This window comes from Lepidochelys kempii, chromosome 3 (genome assembly GCF_965140285.1).
Source record: "Lepidochelys kempii isolate rLepKem1 chromosome 3, rLepKem1.hap1, whole genome shotgun sequence".
Taxonomy (NCBI): domain Eukaryota; kingdom Metazoa; phylum Chordata; order Testudines; family Cheloniidae; genus Lepidochelys; species Lepidochelys kempii.
In genome coordinates this window covers 8,396,645-8,413,699 of record NC_136382.1, presented here as the reverse complement: position 1 = coordinate 8,413,699, position 17,055 = coordinate 8,396,645, and the positions used below count along the sequence as shown (strand labels likewise).

Sequence of the window (17,055 nt, the reverse complement as noted above, 5' to 3'; positions counted from 1 at the left end):
ACCTTTAGTGTGGGGTATTGGGCACGAAAAGGGGCGAGGGCCCGATCCACAAAAAGTTGACACAAGGTTGGACTATTTTGCATTCCCTGGGGCAAGACCTTCCACTGATACCTTTGAGAAGGTCGCTGATCATTATATTCTGGCACCGTAAACGCGAATTTTTCACGATCTTGTGGGCAAAGGGGGATGGTGAAGAAACAATCTTTTAAATCTAACACACAAAGCTGATCGGTTTGAGGAATTAAATTAGGGTTTGGCAACCCAAACTGCAAGGGGCCCATGGGTTGGATGCGTTTATTTATTTCCCTTAAATCATGTAACAGCCTCCATGCACCAGATTTTTTCTTAATAACGAACACCGGGGTGTTCCAAGGACTAGTGGAGCTCTCCAAGCGCTGTGCATGCAAATGTTGCTGCACAAGCGAATGAAGTGCTTTCAGCTTTTCTAGAGGGAGGGGCCACTGGTCAGTCCATACGGGCTCTAAGGATTGCCATACCAATGGTAATGCGGAGGGCAAGGTGGGTGAGGGAGGGTTTGGGGCCATTATATATTAATATCGAGGGTGGTGTCCAGCTTTGCAAGTAAGTCACAGCCCCAAATATTGAGGTGGACAGGGAGCACAAAAGGGCGGATCGTAGCAAGGGCACGGCCTCCTGGTTTAGAGACCATGACCCAAGACAAACTTTGGCACCCAGGTTTGCTACCCCCGATCCCCCACAACTCTTTAGAAGGAACTGTTGGCCAACTGACCAGCCACTCCAGATCACGAATCACCGTAACGTCAGCTCCAGTGTCCACCAGCCCTGTAAAAGGAACATCATTTAAGAGAAGTGTTAACTGAGGTTTCGAGGGGCGGACCGACATTGTTAGAGCAACAAGTGGAGAGGAGGTATTGTGAGACGGCAACTGAGACAGCGTTGATCCAAAGCCGTTCCCGCCCCGGGCCCGATCCTCTGCGGCTGGCACCTGAGAGAGGACTAAAATAAATTGTGCAATCGATCGTCCACGCGGGAGCGACTGCGGAAGATGGATCCACACCTGAACCTTAATAACGCTGGTGTAATCGGCATCAATGACCCCTGGGATGAAAAAAAACCCGTTTCCCAGCGTGTGAGCGAGGGAGAACCAGACCCACAAATCCGGCAGGGAGGGGTCCCGTCACCTGTGTAGGTATGGCGCAAACCTCCCCCAGCAACCGAAAATCAGTGTCCTCCTGCATAATCAAATCAAGCCCTGCACTTCCGGCAGTCGCCGCCCTCACGGAGTCTATGGATTTTAAGGCAGAGGGGCAGTCATCTGAGTGGGAAACACCCCTGTTTGGCCCTGGGTTCGGGGGGGACCCGTCGTGCGGTTTCCCGACCCGCTACGACACTGATTAGCCCAGTGATAGCCCTTCCGACTCTTGGGACACTTCTTTGAGGGGCGAGCAGGCGCTGTCGAGGAGCGGCACTCCCGCTGAAAGTGACCCTCCTTACCACAGCGGTAACAACGCTTCCCCTCCTTTCCGCTTTTTCGCAGAGCGGCAGCCAGAACCCGAGCTTTATGTGCTTGGGTTCCGATGTTTTGGCACGCCCGCAGCATGTCCGACAGCTCTAGAATTCCAGAGGCTTGTGCCGCCTGGAGAGCACAGCGGCAATCCTCGTTCGCATTTTCAACCGCCATTTTTAACAGGATCTCCTGAGCTGCTGCAGGGCTATCCACCTGTCGGAGGATAGCCTCCTGCAATCTGTTGGTAAAATCCATAAAGGACTCTGATGCACCCTGACGGATACTGGCAAAGCTTTTAGTAGGCCTGCCTGAATCCGGGACCTTCCGGAAGGCATGCTGGGCGCAGGTGGAAATAATGGAGAAGACGGCCTGAGGGAGTTGAGACTGCATCTGAATGGTAGCAAACTGGCCCTCCCCTGCCAAGTGCTCATAAATGACACCTTGCTCTCTATATACCTGGGCTTGGCGTTCCGCCATCTGCCGATACTCACTAAGCCAAATATACTGACTGGGCGTCAGCATCATGCACAACAGCGCTCTCCAGTCTTCAGGGACCAGGGTGTACCCAGTACCTAGTCCTTCAATGAGACCACGTACATACGTACTAGTCAGGCCGAACTCGCGAATCGCTTTCTTTACCTCTCGGATCACCGAGTAAGGCAAACTGACCCAGTTTGCAAGCTGGTTGCCCTGGCCATCATCCTGCCAGGTCATGCGGACAAACTGAGACCAAATCAGCCAGCTCCTCTGCTGTAATATTGGAGCGAGTCTTCGCTGTGTGAAGCATTTGTTGCACCAGCGAAAGCCCCATAGCAGATGCAGACGACCCCCCGGGGGGCCCCGGAGCATGAGGCCCCACGGGGGGATGGCGATCACACACCGGCTCCGGTGGGGATGACAGGAGAGGCGGTGGTAATTGAGGCGCTGGGGGCGAAGCAGGGGGAGGGATGGCTGCAGGAGTGGACGGGGGTGGCGAGATCGACAGCCCCTCTATTGGCGTGGGAGAGGGTCTATCTGAGGCGACACGCTGTATCGTGTCACAGCAGAGGTGCCAGGCATGTAAAGCCTGCATGGGCGTCCGAGGCTCTTTGTGCAATGTCTGGCCCAACCACTCCCAGTCCGCTAGCTTAAGGGTTCCGGCTTCAGGGTACCACGGGCATTGGGCACTCACCTCCTGTAGCAGGAGAGTGAGTTCTCGAGTGGGGCAATCATGCTGAGCCTTACGCAGCAAATACTGTAGCTCATTGCAGTGTTGCACTTGCAAAGCAGAGAGGGAGCTTCCCATACTTACCACAATGAAAAATACTCACCGGGATCTGCAAAGCGGATGAGTGACGCGTCTGAAACCCTTGCCGGGCGAGGTGAGTGCTGAGGGCCCCACGTTTGGGCGCCAGTTGTTGCGGTTCAAATACAAGACAGACAAGGCTTTAAGCAAGCAAGCAGGCTGGTCTGCCGACGGGCTTCTGCCTGTCAGCTTTTCCACCCTCTCTTTTATTTCTCTCCCCCCTGCGCATTACATACTCCAACCGCAAAAGCAAACAACAAAGGAAATAATATGACTTTAATATTCTTATTTACCAGCCTCTATCTACTACAGTCCTTGCTCTCAGGCCTTGAGCCCAGTCCAAGGAAGCTTCCCACGGTTCATGTCCTCTGAGCGACTTCCCATGGTCCATGTCCTTGGACAGAGCAGTGTGTGCACTGCTCCTACACAACACTCAGGGTGTGCCCTGAATGTTTCCAGGTGCATGAAATTTACATGAACCCTTCACCCCGTGATGCATTGCTTTGTATCCCAGCAATCCCTGTGCTTTCCGCATTTGGCAATCCGCATTTGGCGCCATCTTTCAATGCTTTATGAACTGCGCGCTCTGCCTCGTCGGTCTGCAGGAATGGATCCCGAACTGTTGACCAGTATGCTGCTCACTCTGACTGACACATCACGAGTGGCAGTGGAGTTATTCCTTTAACTACAAAGGCAAGAGGAGTGTGACATTGATCTCGCCACGCGTAGTAGCTACGACACGAGATTGCTTATGGCATTCATGGAGGTGCTGACCACAGTGGAACACTGCTTTTGGGCTCGGGGAAACAAGCACTGAGTGGTGGGATCACATTGTCATGCACGTCTGGGATGATGAGCAGGCTGCAGAATTTTCGGATGAGGAAAGCTACATTCATGGGACTGTGTGATGAGCTCACCCCAGCTCTGAGGCACAAGGACACTAGAATGAGCGCTGCCCTTCTGTTGGACAAGTGCGTGGTGATTGCACTGTGGAAGCTCGCTACTCCAGACTGCTACTGATTGGTCACTAACCAGTTCAGATTAGGAAAGTCAACCATTGGACTCATTTTGATGGAAGTGTGCAGGGCCATTAATCGCATCCTGCTCCGAAAGACTGAGACTCTGGGAAACGTGCATGACATTGTGGATGGCTTTGCACAAATGGGCTTCCCTAACTGCAGAGGGGTGATAGATAGCACGCATATTCCAATTCTGGCACCAGACCACCTAGCCACTGAGAACATTAATTGGAAGGGGATTTCTCTATGGTTCTTCAGGTGCTTGTGGATCACCGTGGGCGTTTCACTAACATTAACACTGGCTGGTCCGGAAAGGTGCATGATGCACACATTTTTCATAACACTGGCCTGTTCATGAAGCTGCAATCAGGGACTTTCTTCACGGACCAGAAGGTCACCGTAGGGGAAGTTGAAATGCCCATTTTGATCCTGGGAGACCCCACCTACCCCTTAATGCCATGGCTTATGAAGCCATACACGGGACACCTTGGCAGCAAGGAGCGGTTCAACAACAGGTTGAGCAAGTGCAGAATGACTGTTGAGTGTGCTTTTGGCTGTTTAAAGGCCCTCTGGTGCTGCCTATATGGGAAGCTGGACCTGGCCAATGACAATATTCCTGTGCTTCTAGCCTTGTGCTGTACTCTCCATAATATTTGTGAGGGGAAGTGTGAAAGCTTCACTCAGGGCTGGACCACTGAGGCTCAGCACCTGGAGGCTGAATTTGAACAGCCAGAGACCAGGGCTATTAGAGGGGCTCAGCATGGGGCTATAAGGATCAGGGATGCCTTGAGGCAGCAATTGAAGCTGGAAGCCACTAATATTTGTTGCTATGCTTGTGAGTGCAGTGCTTGTAATGCTAGGAGGTGATTGTGGGTGGTGCAGACGATGTACTATGGAGGTTTAAGATAATTGTCTGTTGCTTTGCAGGGCTCTGTTTGCTTTCAATTAATACTACCTTCTCCCTGTGTGATGAGGCGTTCCTAACTCAGGTTTACACAGGTACTTAAGGGAGGGGTCATAAAAGCAGCTGTTTAAGGAACCAGAAAGGGTGCTGAGGGAGTTGGCTGATGTGATTGCAGAGTCATTGGCCATTATCTTTGAAAATTCATGACGATCGGGGGAGGTACCGGGGGAGCTATCCCTCCCCCCCCAAGTAGTGCCCATATTTTAAAAAGGGAAGAAAGGGAACCTGGGGAACTACAGACCAGTCAGCCTCACTTCAGTCCCCAGCAAAATCATGGAGTAGGTCCTCAAGGAATCCATTTTGAAGCACTTGGAGGAGAGGAGGGTGATCAGGAACAGTCAACATGGATTCACCAAGGGCAAGTCATGCCTGCCCAACATGATTGCCTTCTATGATGAGATAACTGGCTCTGTGGATATGGGGAAAGTGACGAATGTGATATATCTTGACTTTAGCAAAGCTTTTGATACTGTCTCCCACAGTATTCTTGCCAGCAAGTTAAAGAAGTATGGATTGGATGAATGGACTATAAGGTGGTGTGACAGGGTCAGGCCAGATGGCTACGAGAGAGTGGTCGAAGGTAGATACATTAGTTCCAGGTTAAGCAGGTCCCCTTTCCCTGGATAAGATAACAGGGACTATTCTAGAACATTCAGGAACTTTCTAGAACTAATTAAGGCAGGTAGGCTAATTAGGACACCTGTAGCCAATTGGGAAGCTGCTAGAATTAATTAAGGCTAATCAGGACACCTGGTTTAAAAAGGCTGTCACTCCAGTTAGTGAGGTGTGCGTGCGAGGAGCTGGGAGCAAGAGGCGCAAGAAGCTGAGAGTGAGAAGGCGTACTACTGGAAGACTGAGAAGTACAAGCATTATCAGACATCAGGAGGAAGGTCCTGTGGTGAGAATAAAGAAGGTGTTGGGAGGAGGCCATGGGGAAGTAGCCCAGGGAATTGTAACTGTCACGCAGCTGTTACAGGGACCACTGTAGACAGCTGCAATCCACAGGGCCCTGGGCTGGAGCCCGGAGTAGAAGGCGGGCCTGGGTTCCCCCCATCCCTCCATCCCCTCAACTCCCTACTTGATACCGGAGGAGTTGGCCTGGACTGTGGGTTCCACCAGAGGGGAAGGTCTCTGGCTTCTTCCCTGATCCACTAGGTGGATCAGCAGAGACTGCAGGGATTGTTCTTCTTCCTTTTCCCCATGCTGGCCAGTGATGAGGCTAAGTGAATGAATGGCAGATTTGAGCCACGAAAGTGGCCAAACTGAGGGATGCCGTGAGCCTCTGAGGTGAGCAAATCCACCAGTAAGCGCAGGACCCACCAAGGCAGAGGAGGAACTTTGTCACAGTGGATAGAAAGCTGGCTAGATTGTTGGGCTCAATAGGTAGTCCTCACTGGCTCCATGTCTAGTTGGTAGCCGGTATCAAGTGGCGTGCCCCAGGGGTTGGTCCTGGAGCCGGTTTTGTTCAACATCTTTATTAATGATCTGGATGATGGAATGAATTGTGTCCTCAGCAAGTTCGCAGATGACACTAAACTGTGGGGAGAGGTAGATATGCTGGAGGGTAGGGATAGGGTCCAGAATGACCTAGATGAATTGGAAGATTGGGCCAAAAGAAATCTGATGAGGTTCAACAAGGACAAGTGCAGAATCCTGCATTTAGGAAGGAAGAATCCCATGCACCACTACAGGCTGGGGACCAACTGGCAGTTCTGCAGAAGGACTTGGGGATTACCGTGGACGAGAAGATGGATATGAGTCAGCAGCGTGCCCTTGTTGCCAAGAAAGCCAATGGCATATTGGGCTGTATTAGTAGGAGCATTGCCAGCAGATCGAGGGAAGTGATTATTCCCCTCTATTCGGCACTGGTGAGGACACACCTGGAGTATTGTATCCAGTTTTGGGCCCCACACTACAGAAGAGATGTGGACAGATTGGAGAGAGTCCAGCGGAGGGCAACGAAAATGATTAGGGGGCTGGGGCACATGACTTATGAGGAGAGGCTGATGGAACTGGGGTTATTTTGTCTGCAGAAGAGAAGAGGGAGGTGAGATTTGATAGCAGCCTTCAACTACCTGAAGCGGGGTTCCAAAGAGGATAGAGCTTGGCTGTTCTCAGTGGTACCAGATGACAGAACGAGGACCAATGGTCTCAAGTTGCAGTGGGGGAGGTCTAGGTTGGCTATTAGGAAACACTGTTTCACTAGGAGGGTGGTGAAGCACTGGAATGGGTTACCTAGGGAGGTGGTGGAATCTCCATCCTTAGCGGTTTTTAAGGTCTGGCTTGACAAAACCCTGGCTGGAATGATTTAGTTGGGGATTGGTCCTGCTTTGAGCAGGGAGTGGGACTAGATGACCTCCTGAGGTCTGTTCCAACCCTAATATTCTATGATTCTATGAAAGAAGAGCCTGTGTAGGAAGAAGGTTGTCATCTGTGAAACCAGGGTTGGGATTATTTTTGGTTATGTTTTGATGCTTTGATATAAATTCTCTCTCAGAACAGGAACATGACTGCCTGACCCTGGTTTTTTGTTTGTTTGTTTGTTTTTTGATTTGTACTGAACTGCTTCACCAGCCTGCAGTGTTATTGTAAGCACTGTCCTTCTTGTGCAGTGGATGAGGCCAGCGTGCTGTAGAAAAAATAGTATGTTATCATGTAGGTTAAAACTATATCATAGTGCAATGCACAAGAAAGCCAAATTAAGGTTACACAGGCAACCTTAATTCTGGCATTTCCTAACTTTGGAGTGCTTGACTTTGCAACCTGTCATCTACTTACAATAACTGCTTTAAAAAACTCCCCATCAAAAAGAAACCAGGAATGAGGAGTCCTATCAGAGAGTCTCCTGATCTAGCTATTAAACCATAGTGCATCAAAAGATAGTGAGGACAGCAAGTGTGTATGTTTTACTGGTTCTCTTCACTCCTCTGCTTCCATCATATTTTTAAAGAGATAAAAAAATTCAAGGAAAGCGTGATCTGCTGGGACTGATCCTGCCGCATTTGCAGAAGGAAAGAAGAGAATCTTGACTGGATAGCCTGCAGGATTGGGCTTTCTGTAAGGTTTTTCTTGTGAGCATCAGAGTGTGTTTGTATCGGCCAAGTGCTATACAAAGGTGTTTGCTCTGGGTTTTGTAGTACTTGGAGGTATGGCAGGATAGCAATATATACTGTATCAGAGTTAGCTTTTCTTTTGTTCCAGAAGTCCTAAATCATCCTGCCATCATGAAAGCTTTAAAATAAACATACTGAAGTATTTATAGAACAGGCACCCAATCACCATATTAAGGACTTCAGACATTTTTAATGCCACTTCATTTAAAAGAAATTATTGAATTTTCAGAATATTATAATCTAAGACTCCAATCCTGCCACTGGCTGCATGGGGATGGGCCCTTATGCAGAACAATTAAAGCCTGTTATAGGATTGAGGATAAAGAAAAAGACTTTCACATATTTGGACAAATATTTGTATAAAGACACTACCATTTAGACCAGTAGAGATGACATTTATTTGGTGCCACAAAAGAGAGAATTTAAAAAAAACCCAAAAACATAGTGCAGTGACACATATGACCTCAGGTCTCCAATTGTTGTTAAAAAAAAAAAACAATGCCATAAGCCACAGGATCAATACAAACATCCAAAAACAAATCCACTAAAATGCAGGAAGATAGGAGCTTTCAATCAATTCTTAACCATTTTGAATCTCATTCTGCTAGTCAAATATAAAGGAAGCAAATGGACTCTTGGAGGACTGGGTATTGTATGCTCATCAAAATCAGGAAAGAGCCATTTTATGTTTTTTAAAATGATGTATAACCTAGTAGGAAAAATAGTGCAAAAGTATCTCCAACGTTATTGCATTTATCTTTAAGAAGATTAAATCTTTGCAGCTTGTTTTCTCTGCAGTGTCAGGAGCTTGGGGAAAAAAAACTTAATTGCTTCCTGATTTGCGCAAAACCTCTTTTGGTCATTCACTGATCAAAAAAACAGGGGAAAGCATTTAACATAATTCCTGATTGGAAAGACCCACTTGATTTATTTGTTAGTAGTAGCAGCAGTATGACAGTATCATACAGAGACCTAGTCAGGCTTGAGGGTCCCATTGTGCTCGCTGCTGTAGACATATAAAATTAAGCCTCTGCCCCAGAAGTTTTGCTGTCTAAGGCCCTGATCCAGCAGTGTTCTTAAGCACATGCCTCATGTTAAGCACTTAAATAGTCCCATTAAAGTAAATGAGACCACTCACATGCTTAAAATTAGTGATATGTTTAAAAAGAAAAGGAGTACTTGTGGCACCTTAAAGACTAATCAATTTATTTGAGCATAAGCTTTCGTGAGCTACAGCTCACTTCATCAGATGCTTATGCTCAAATAAATTGGTCTGTCTCTAAGGTGCCACAAGTACTCCTTTTCTTTTTGCGAATACAGACTAACACGGCTGCTACTCTGAAACCTATATGTTTAAGAATCTTGCTGAGTTGGGTGGGGCCTAATAGGCTTACTGTAGTTGTAGTTGAAGGAATAGCCCTGTCTGTTGTCAGCAAAGGTTCATGTTTACATGTGTAAGGTTTCCTCCAAAAAAGTAGGTAAAGATACAGAGGGATTTTCTCCTTCTGAGCCCTCTTTTAGACACAGTATATAGTGATTGGAGGCCCTTGATTTCTTTACCCTTTCCCACAGGTTGAAGGTGCTGGAACACCTGAACAATTGTTTTGAATAACAGTTTTAATTACGTACCACCATCTATCTTAAATTGATCTTTTTCTTTTAGTAGATTGAAATGATTTTTTTCTCATAAGCTCCATAGAATCATCCTTAAAGATTAGATTCTCATAGCCTTCACTCAGATGTTCAAGGAAATAAAAGGGGATTAAGGCCATCCTGACTCCGTCATTTGCTCCTGCTCAGATTGTGACTCTCTGAGATACAGTTCTTTCTCTGGTCTGCCCCAGGAGCAGAATCCTAGTTTACAATCTAGCCCTAACTGAAATAAGGCCAGATCCAAAACCCAGTTAAGTTAATGGAAAGACTCTCATAGACTTCAGTGACTTTGGATCAGGCCATTAGTGCATATAGATGTTAAGGTAATGAGCACAATATAAAAACCTAGCTAGATCTCTGGGTTTGTAGTGTTATATTACATATACCCATGGGCCTGAAACAAGCACATTAACCAAAAAACCTTCAACCAATAACCCAAGCAGAAAACCCAGAGACTCCATAAAATCCACTAGGGACTTAGCTGTTGCTTTTGATTTTACGTGGAAGGTACTCAATTACTACAGTGAAACTCAGAGGCTTGTCTACACTAAAGCATTAGGTCGACATAAGGCAGCTTATGTCGACCTAATTATGTCCGTGTACGCACTACATCCTTGCTCAAACCAATGTAAGTGCCCTACTACACCAACATAATAACTCCACCTCCACGAGAGGCATAGGGCTTATGTCAGTGTAGTTACAGCGACACAGTGTCATTGTGGACACTGTGGGTTACTTAGGTTGGCTGTCTTGTCAATTTCACAGCTCCATGCTAGAACCTGAAATTGACAAGAAAGCTGGGTGGATGGGGGGCTCCAGCTAGAGCCAGGCTGGGCCCACAGGGCTCCATGCCAGGCTGGGCTTCCCCCTGGGGTCCTGGCTTCCCCCCTTCCAGCAGGGCTTCTGCCCTGGGGCTCCTGGCTCCCTACACAGGAGCACAGCAGCCACCTAGCAGGGAGTGGGTAGCTGAGAGCTGGAGGGGTTGCCCCCAAGCTACCAATGGGGACCTGGCAGCCCGGCTGAGAGCTGGGAGCCTGGAATCTGGGCAAGAGCCCGTCTGGGAATGGGGATCCTCAGGGCAGCTCTTGGGCAGAGAGCGAGGAGCCCCAAGGCAATCTGGCTCCAGGGGGGAGCTATGTGTGGAGATGAGAGCCCAGGCTCTCAGCCCCTCTTAAATTGGTGGAGTTGCTCCTGGTGAGGACACGTACCACCAACGGAAAAAGGACAGAGTGGACATGAACCACCGCAGTAATTACTGTGGTGGCTGTAAGTTGACCTAACATAGGTTGACTTAAGTTTTTAGTGTAGACATGCCCTAAGATAGATAAGTGTGATGCTGTGCATATTGTTGGATTCTGAATGGCCTGTAGGATTTCCACGGGGAAAATTTGAGCATCAAGTGTTGTGATTCTTCTTCATTCAGCTTTGCCAACTGGATTTTATTGAAAAAGGTCTTGATATTCTTTTGTGTGTCTGTAAATCTTATCATAAAAGCCTCTAAAACCATAGAATTGTCCTTTTCTATATGAAATGTTAACTTTACTTTGCAGGATTCAAGTTTATGAGGAAGAGTTTTACTTGACTCATTGCTATGCCATGGAACTTGTACATTCCTTCTTGATGAAATTCATGATTTTCACTAACAGTGCTTTAGCATCGGCAATGGGGCATCACAGAAATAATGCTGGTCTTTTATTCTAACTGTTTTAGCCTCGTCTGCAGAAGGATATTAGGGTGGCCTGCAAGCTTGCATTCCTGATGGCATTTGCACCTCCTAAAAACATGGATGGCCCCAAACTGCAAACCAAGATGAGCACATGGACACCTCTGAACAATCAGCTTATGAATGACAAGGTAAGTCCCATACAGCTGAGTCAGATATAAGCCAAATTCTGCTTCCCTTACTCATGTGAGGAGACTTTAATGCAAGTCAGTCAAGAATGATTTAGTCCCATAGTTAGAATCCATCCTATTATTTAAAGGTAGATTTTTTTCTACTGCGGATGAGCCAAATCGTCAAGTCATTTATCTAATGGAAGTCACTGGGGGTTTTGCCTGAGTAAGGAATCAGTAATAACTGTTTAAAGACTTGAGGATTTAGCCCAGTAATATTAATGTATGCTGTATTGTGCATAAACTTTCAAAATAGAATTCCCTGTGTCTTTTCTTCTGTTTTCTTGCCGCTTGGGTTACTTTAAAACTACAAATGTCTTTGAATTGTTTAAGGTGCTGGACTCATATCCTTAGGGACTGAAGTCTTCAGTTGAGCCACAGAACAAGTACAGCACAGACAGGGGCAGTGCAGGCTTCACCAAATGGCCAATGTGCTTCATTTCGGACCAAAGAAGTTCGTGGTGCATGGCCGCTCTGCTGAGATTGCCGCCAAGGGTGCCATATATGTTAGAAGTCTTAGGGAGGTGCTCAGTTTATGAATAAAAAGATTTTTTTTCCGAATTTCAAACCCTACAGGCTATATCTGGGGTAAGTGCAGCTGGGCTTTCACACACATCTTCACCAGTAATATTCTTTCATCAGAATTTAGTTAAGAATTCCCTTGAGAAAGTTCGAGAATCTAATCTGCTTCCCATACCTGTGCTGGTTCTGCAGGGCTGACAGGAGGAAAAATAGAAAAAATCTATTTCTGACCACTAAAACCAACGGATATTCCTCTCAGTACAAGTCTGCTGCAGTTTCCACGGTAAACATCTGATGAAGTGAGCTGTAGCTCACGAAAGCTCATGCTCAAATAAATTGGTTAGTCTCTAAGGTGCCACAAGTCCTCCTTTTCTTTTTGCGAATACAGACTAACACGGCTGTTCCTCTGAAACCTGTCAAGAGATAAAGTGCCATTTTTATATAGTCATTTTTCTGATCATGTCTGCACTTTTAAAAGGGATCAGAGTGAGAAGAGAAAGGGACTTCAAGTCCTGAGGGGCAGAGTAGAAGAAGTCCTGAATGATAGAATCATAGAAATGTGGGGCCGGAAGGAACCTCGAGAGGTAAAGTAGAAAGAGACTGGAGAAGAGAAAAGAGATGCTTAGGAGGGTGACTTGTAGTAAAGAAGGCAGTGAGGGACAGGAGTGGGAGGAGATCAGAGTAAAGTTAAAGCAGAGTCATGCAAAGCCTTGAAAGAGAGGACAAGAAGCTCAAACTGATGTGGAAGAGGAGGAGAAGCCAGGGGACAATAATACTGATTTCTACTAATTTGTTTCCAAATGCCTGGAGTAAGCAGAGCTTCTTGGCAGATTTGGCTCAGCTGTATTCCTAAGAGTACTGAAAGCAAACACGGTATCTTTCTTTGATCAGAGGCCATTAACATTGCTTTCATTGAAATAACTCCCCAGTTTCACTTAAATTTTCCAAACGAAAACTTAGATCTTTGACTATATATCATTTTCTTGTGGCAAATGTTTTCAAAGTTGAGCCAATAAAAGGCTTACTAGAGGGCCTCTTATTTTGCCAAGTGCCTCATATTTGCCAAGTGCAAATAAAACAAAACAAACAATAACTGGAAACATGCAAAGAAAAGAAATGTCGTTTTTCCACCCCTCCTGAAAGTCATTGTTAGGTTGACAATTGGACTGTACCAAATGTCAGCACTGATATTGTCTTTCTCTGCTGGAGTCTTTCTTGCTGGCTGCTAAAACAACAACATGTTTGGAGTTTGCAATGATGAATAATATTTTCCTAGTTGTGGTTAGTAACTGTTTCAATGTGCACTTGTGATTTGGGTGTATGAGTGTCTCCTCTTTGATCCTTATGACAGAATAGCTACTGTATTCTACCTTTCCCAGTGCACTCTCCTGAGTGATGAAGGCAAGATTCTGATGCTTTCAGTCTGTGTCCTAGTGGATAAATGCCCACATCACAAAACCACCTCTACACTTGGCACTAATTGTGCCTCTGAGTGGTAGCCTCTTCAGAGGCTGTGGATGGCATGGGCCATGAAGACTGAACTCCTTTCTTACCCCTAAAGAAAGGGGTAAGAACTTAAGGTTGGAGCACAGTGGTATTGCCATGTGGGGAAGTATGAACTGCTGCTGCCCTGGCTGTAACTATTGAGGCGACAAAGACAGGTTTTGAGGTCTGTCTCACAGGAGCTCCTCGGGAGCACTGTATTCACTTAAAAAAACAAGCCCTAAATAAATAAAGGGTATAACTGTCAAATGAACCCTTTAAGGCCCTGATCAATGTGAATGGAATAGGTGGACCCATGTGGATCCTAGTGACTTCTGTGGACTCTGTATGGGTGTAAGAATTTCCCTGAAAAGACCAGATGGCGGGATCGAGGACTCATGTTTAACAGCATATGTAGATCTTTTTTCAAGCTGGATTTTTTTCCCCGAGACATAGAATATCAGGGTTGGAAGGGATCTCAGGAAGTCATCTAGTTCAAAGCACGACCAATCCTCAATTTTTGTCCCAGATCCCTAAATGGCCCCATCAAGGATTAAACTCACAACTCTGGGTTTAGCAGGCTAATACTCAAACCACTGTGCTATCCCTCCCCCCAACTTAGCTGTGGAGGCATCTTCACTTACATTTGTCTCCTGCCAACTGAATCACCTCTGTGTGTTCTACAGTATTTTATTTGTGTCTGTGATTTTTTTTAAAAAACAGGTATTTGAAGAAAGAAGATCCTTGCTTGGAAAATGGGTAAGGTTTTCTCTTTAAATGTATGTGTTGGTTTCAGAACTAATGAAGAGATGACCGGGATGTGAATTTTAAACACATTCATATTTCAAACAATGAGACTAATTTTCAGGATGTAAGTGTCAAAAACGGACAGACTGTACTGTTGAACCTCAGGTGAAACATGAAGCGGCAAATTCATTCGTGGCATAACTTCAGTGGAGTCATGAACTTGAGAACCTGGCCTGGTATCTAGAATGATTTGTAATGGGATGGGAAGCCCAAAGAAAAGTCTTTGAAGAAGTCTTCAGTGAAGATGTCTGATGTTTAAGGCTGCGAGTTTGTCACAAAAGTCACCGGTTCCATGACTTTCTGTGACCTCTGTGACTTCTGCAGTGGCCAGTACGCCTGGCTCAGGGGCAGCTCAGGCAGCCCCTGTGCCAGTTGCACCAGCTGCTGCTGGGGCAGTCTTGGGCCACTGCGCCCGCCTCCTGCATCAGTAGCAGAGTTTGGGTGTGGGAGGGGACAGGGGTTGGGGCATGGGATGGAGTGAGGCAGGCTCTGGGCGGCGCTTATCTGGGGGGGCTCCCCGGAAGCTCAGCTCGTAGGTGGAGGCATGGCCAGGTGGCTCTGCATGCTGTCTCTGCCTCTGCCTGGCCAATGGGAGCTGCGAAGCTGGCGTTCTAGGCAGAGGCAGCGCACACAGCTGCTTGGCTAAGCCTCTGCCTAGGAGCTAAGCAAGGGGGATGTCCCTGCTTCCAGGGTGGCGTGGAGCCAGGTAGGGAGTCTGCTGGCCCCGCCAACTCCTCTCTCCCAGCACCAGCGGGGATCCTGGGCTGCATGCTCCCGGCGAGCACCCGTGGCACCCCTGGGCCACCTCCCCCACCCCCGTATAGTCAGGGGTATATAGTAGAAGTCATGGATAGGTCACGGGCTGTGAATTTTTGTTTACTGCCCATGACCTGTCCATAACTTTTACTTAAAATACCCGTGACTAAAATGTAGCCTTACTGATGTTTAGATAGTGCTATAAAAGGCCAGGAAGCATAGGCACCGACTTCCCCTCTGCCCGGTGGGTGCTCGATCATCTCCCGCTGCCCCTGGCCCTGCCCCGCCCTGTCTCTTCCTGCCCCTGCATCGCCCTTGTCCTACACCCATTCCACTCCTTTCCCAAAGTGCCCACCCCTGCCCTACCTCTTCTCCGCCTCCTTCCCTGAGTGCACCACATCCCTGCTCCTCCCACTCCCTCCTTCCCGGAAAGTCCTAAGCACCACCAAACAGCTGTTAGGCGGCGGGGAGTGGGGGGCGGGAAGCGCTGGGAGGGAGGGGGAAGAGCAGGGACACAGCATGCTTCGGGGAGGGAGAAAGAGGTGAGCAGAGGGGAGCTTGGCTGCCGGTGGGTGCAGAGCACCCGCTAATTTTTCCCCGTGGGTGCTCCAGCCCTGGAGTACTCACGGAGTCGGCGCCTATGCCAGGAAGGCTTTTCAACACTGGAAATAGATAAGTGTGATTTATCCAAGATAGTTTTATGGCCCTGTTACCTGAGTACCTCTCTGTCTTTTAATGTTATCTTCACAAGATGCTGGTGAGGCAGGGTAGTGCTATGATCCCCATTTTATAGATATGGAACTGAGGCACAGAGAGACTAAATGAGTTGCCTCAGGTCACACAGAGTCTGTAGCAGAGAAGGTAACTGAACCGACTCCCACCAAGTCCCACACTAACACTCTAACCACTGGAGAACCCTTCCTGTCCTGTAAGGCAAAATCAAATGAATGGAACAGTTCTGGGAGAACACCTGTAACTTTCATCCTGTGCCAGATGAACAGAAATAAATACACAAGAAAGGAGCATTCAGTGAGAATGAATTCAGCTATGTATATTTGTCATCCTCAATGGTAACTGCATGGTTGAGCTGCATTCAACAATTTTTCAAAATGTAGCTAGAAGAATAAGTGTTGGGTATGTGGCCCCATAGATATACAAGTCAAATAGAAGTATAAAAAAGATGATGATGCTTATCTCCACTGTTGTGATCCCTAATACTTGCATAATAGCACTGTTTGAATAGTGTAGCTATATAAGTTTAAAAGGTCACAGGTGTTAAAATCTTTTATGAATAAACTGGTCTGTCAAGGACTAATATTTTGTATTTAAGTTCATTGTGACTGTTCACAATTACAGGAAACGTGCCTGGTGTAGCTATTTGGCACATGTATGTTTAGATAATAAAGAATGTGCTCCAGTTTCACACATGTATGTTTAGATAATAAAGAATGTGCTCCAGTTTCAGGAAATAAAATAATTAAGTGCTGATTGTACAAAAATACTTGTTTGCACCAGAGCTCAACAACTGCCAAACAAAAAAATTGAACCTTGAAAATTGCAGTTTCTGTTTTAAAATGTTCCCAGAAAATCTGAAAGGAAAAGTACAAATGGTTTAGCACGTATGTTAGTAGCCACGGGCTGTAAAAGTCAAAAAACTAAAACCCCCTTCTCCCAAAATGCAATGCAATCTTCTGAAAGCAAGGGGGATGTCCCTGTACTTCAGTAACTTTGCTTATATGCTCAGTTCCTTTGGTCTTGATTCTGCATTGCCTTGCACCTTTGAACAATATTTACACCTATGAAAAGTGCGTGTAAAACACACAATCGTAGGCTACCCCCTGCTCTGCTCATGGCATAAGGACATGAGGGAGGCGTGGCTGGAGCACTTTGGGTTTGGGAGAAGACATGGGCTCTGATTATTCCATGCTGCTGGACAGCTCCATTGTAAGTATGGATAGCACAGCAGTAGTCCCCAGCCACCTCCAGAATTCAAAAAGCCACTTTTGTCCCCCTCTCAAGGTATGTCTACACTGCAATTAAAAGCAAATATCTCCAATGGCTGGTGATGGGAG

At 46.8% G+C, this 17,055-nt stretch overlaps 1 protein-coding gene across 4 annotated transcripts in view; it reads left to right on the top strand.

Moving 5' to 3' along the window:
* The window catches only part of FBXO16 (F-box protein 16), a 78,109-nt gene that overhangs the window by 11,835 nt on the left and 49,219 nt on the right, over positions 1-17,055 (top strand). For all 4 annotated transcript variants that reach the window (XR_013635531.1, XR_012157877.2, XM_073335620.2 and 1 more), the window contains exons 2-3: positions 11,234-11,377; positions 14,144-14,179. Coding sequence is in view for 2 of the 4 variants with exons in the window: in XM_073335620.2 (XP_073191721.1) it covers positions 11,234-11,377; positions 14,144-14,179 (180 nt within the window). In the remaining 2 variants the exon portion in view is untranslated. The remainder of the gene's footprint in view (positions 1-11,233; positions 11,378-14,143; positions 14,180-17,055) is intronic.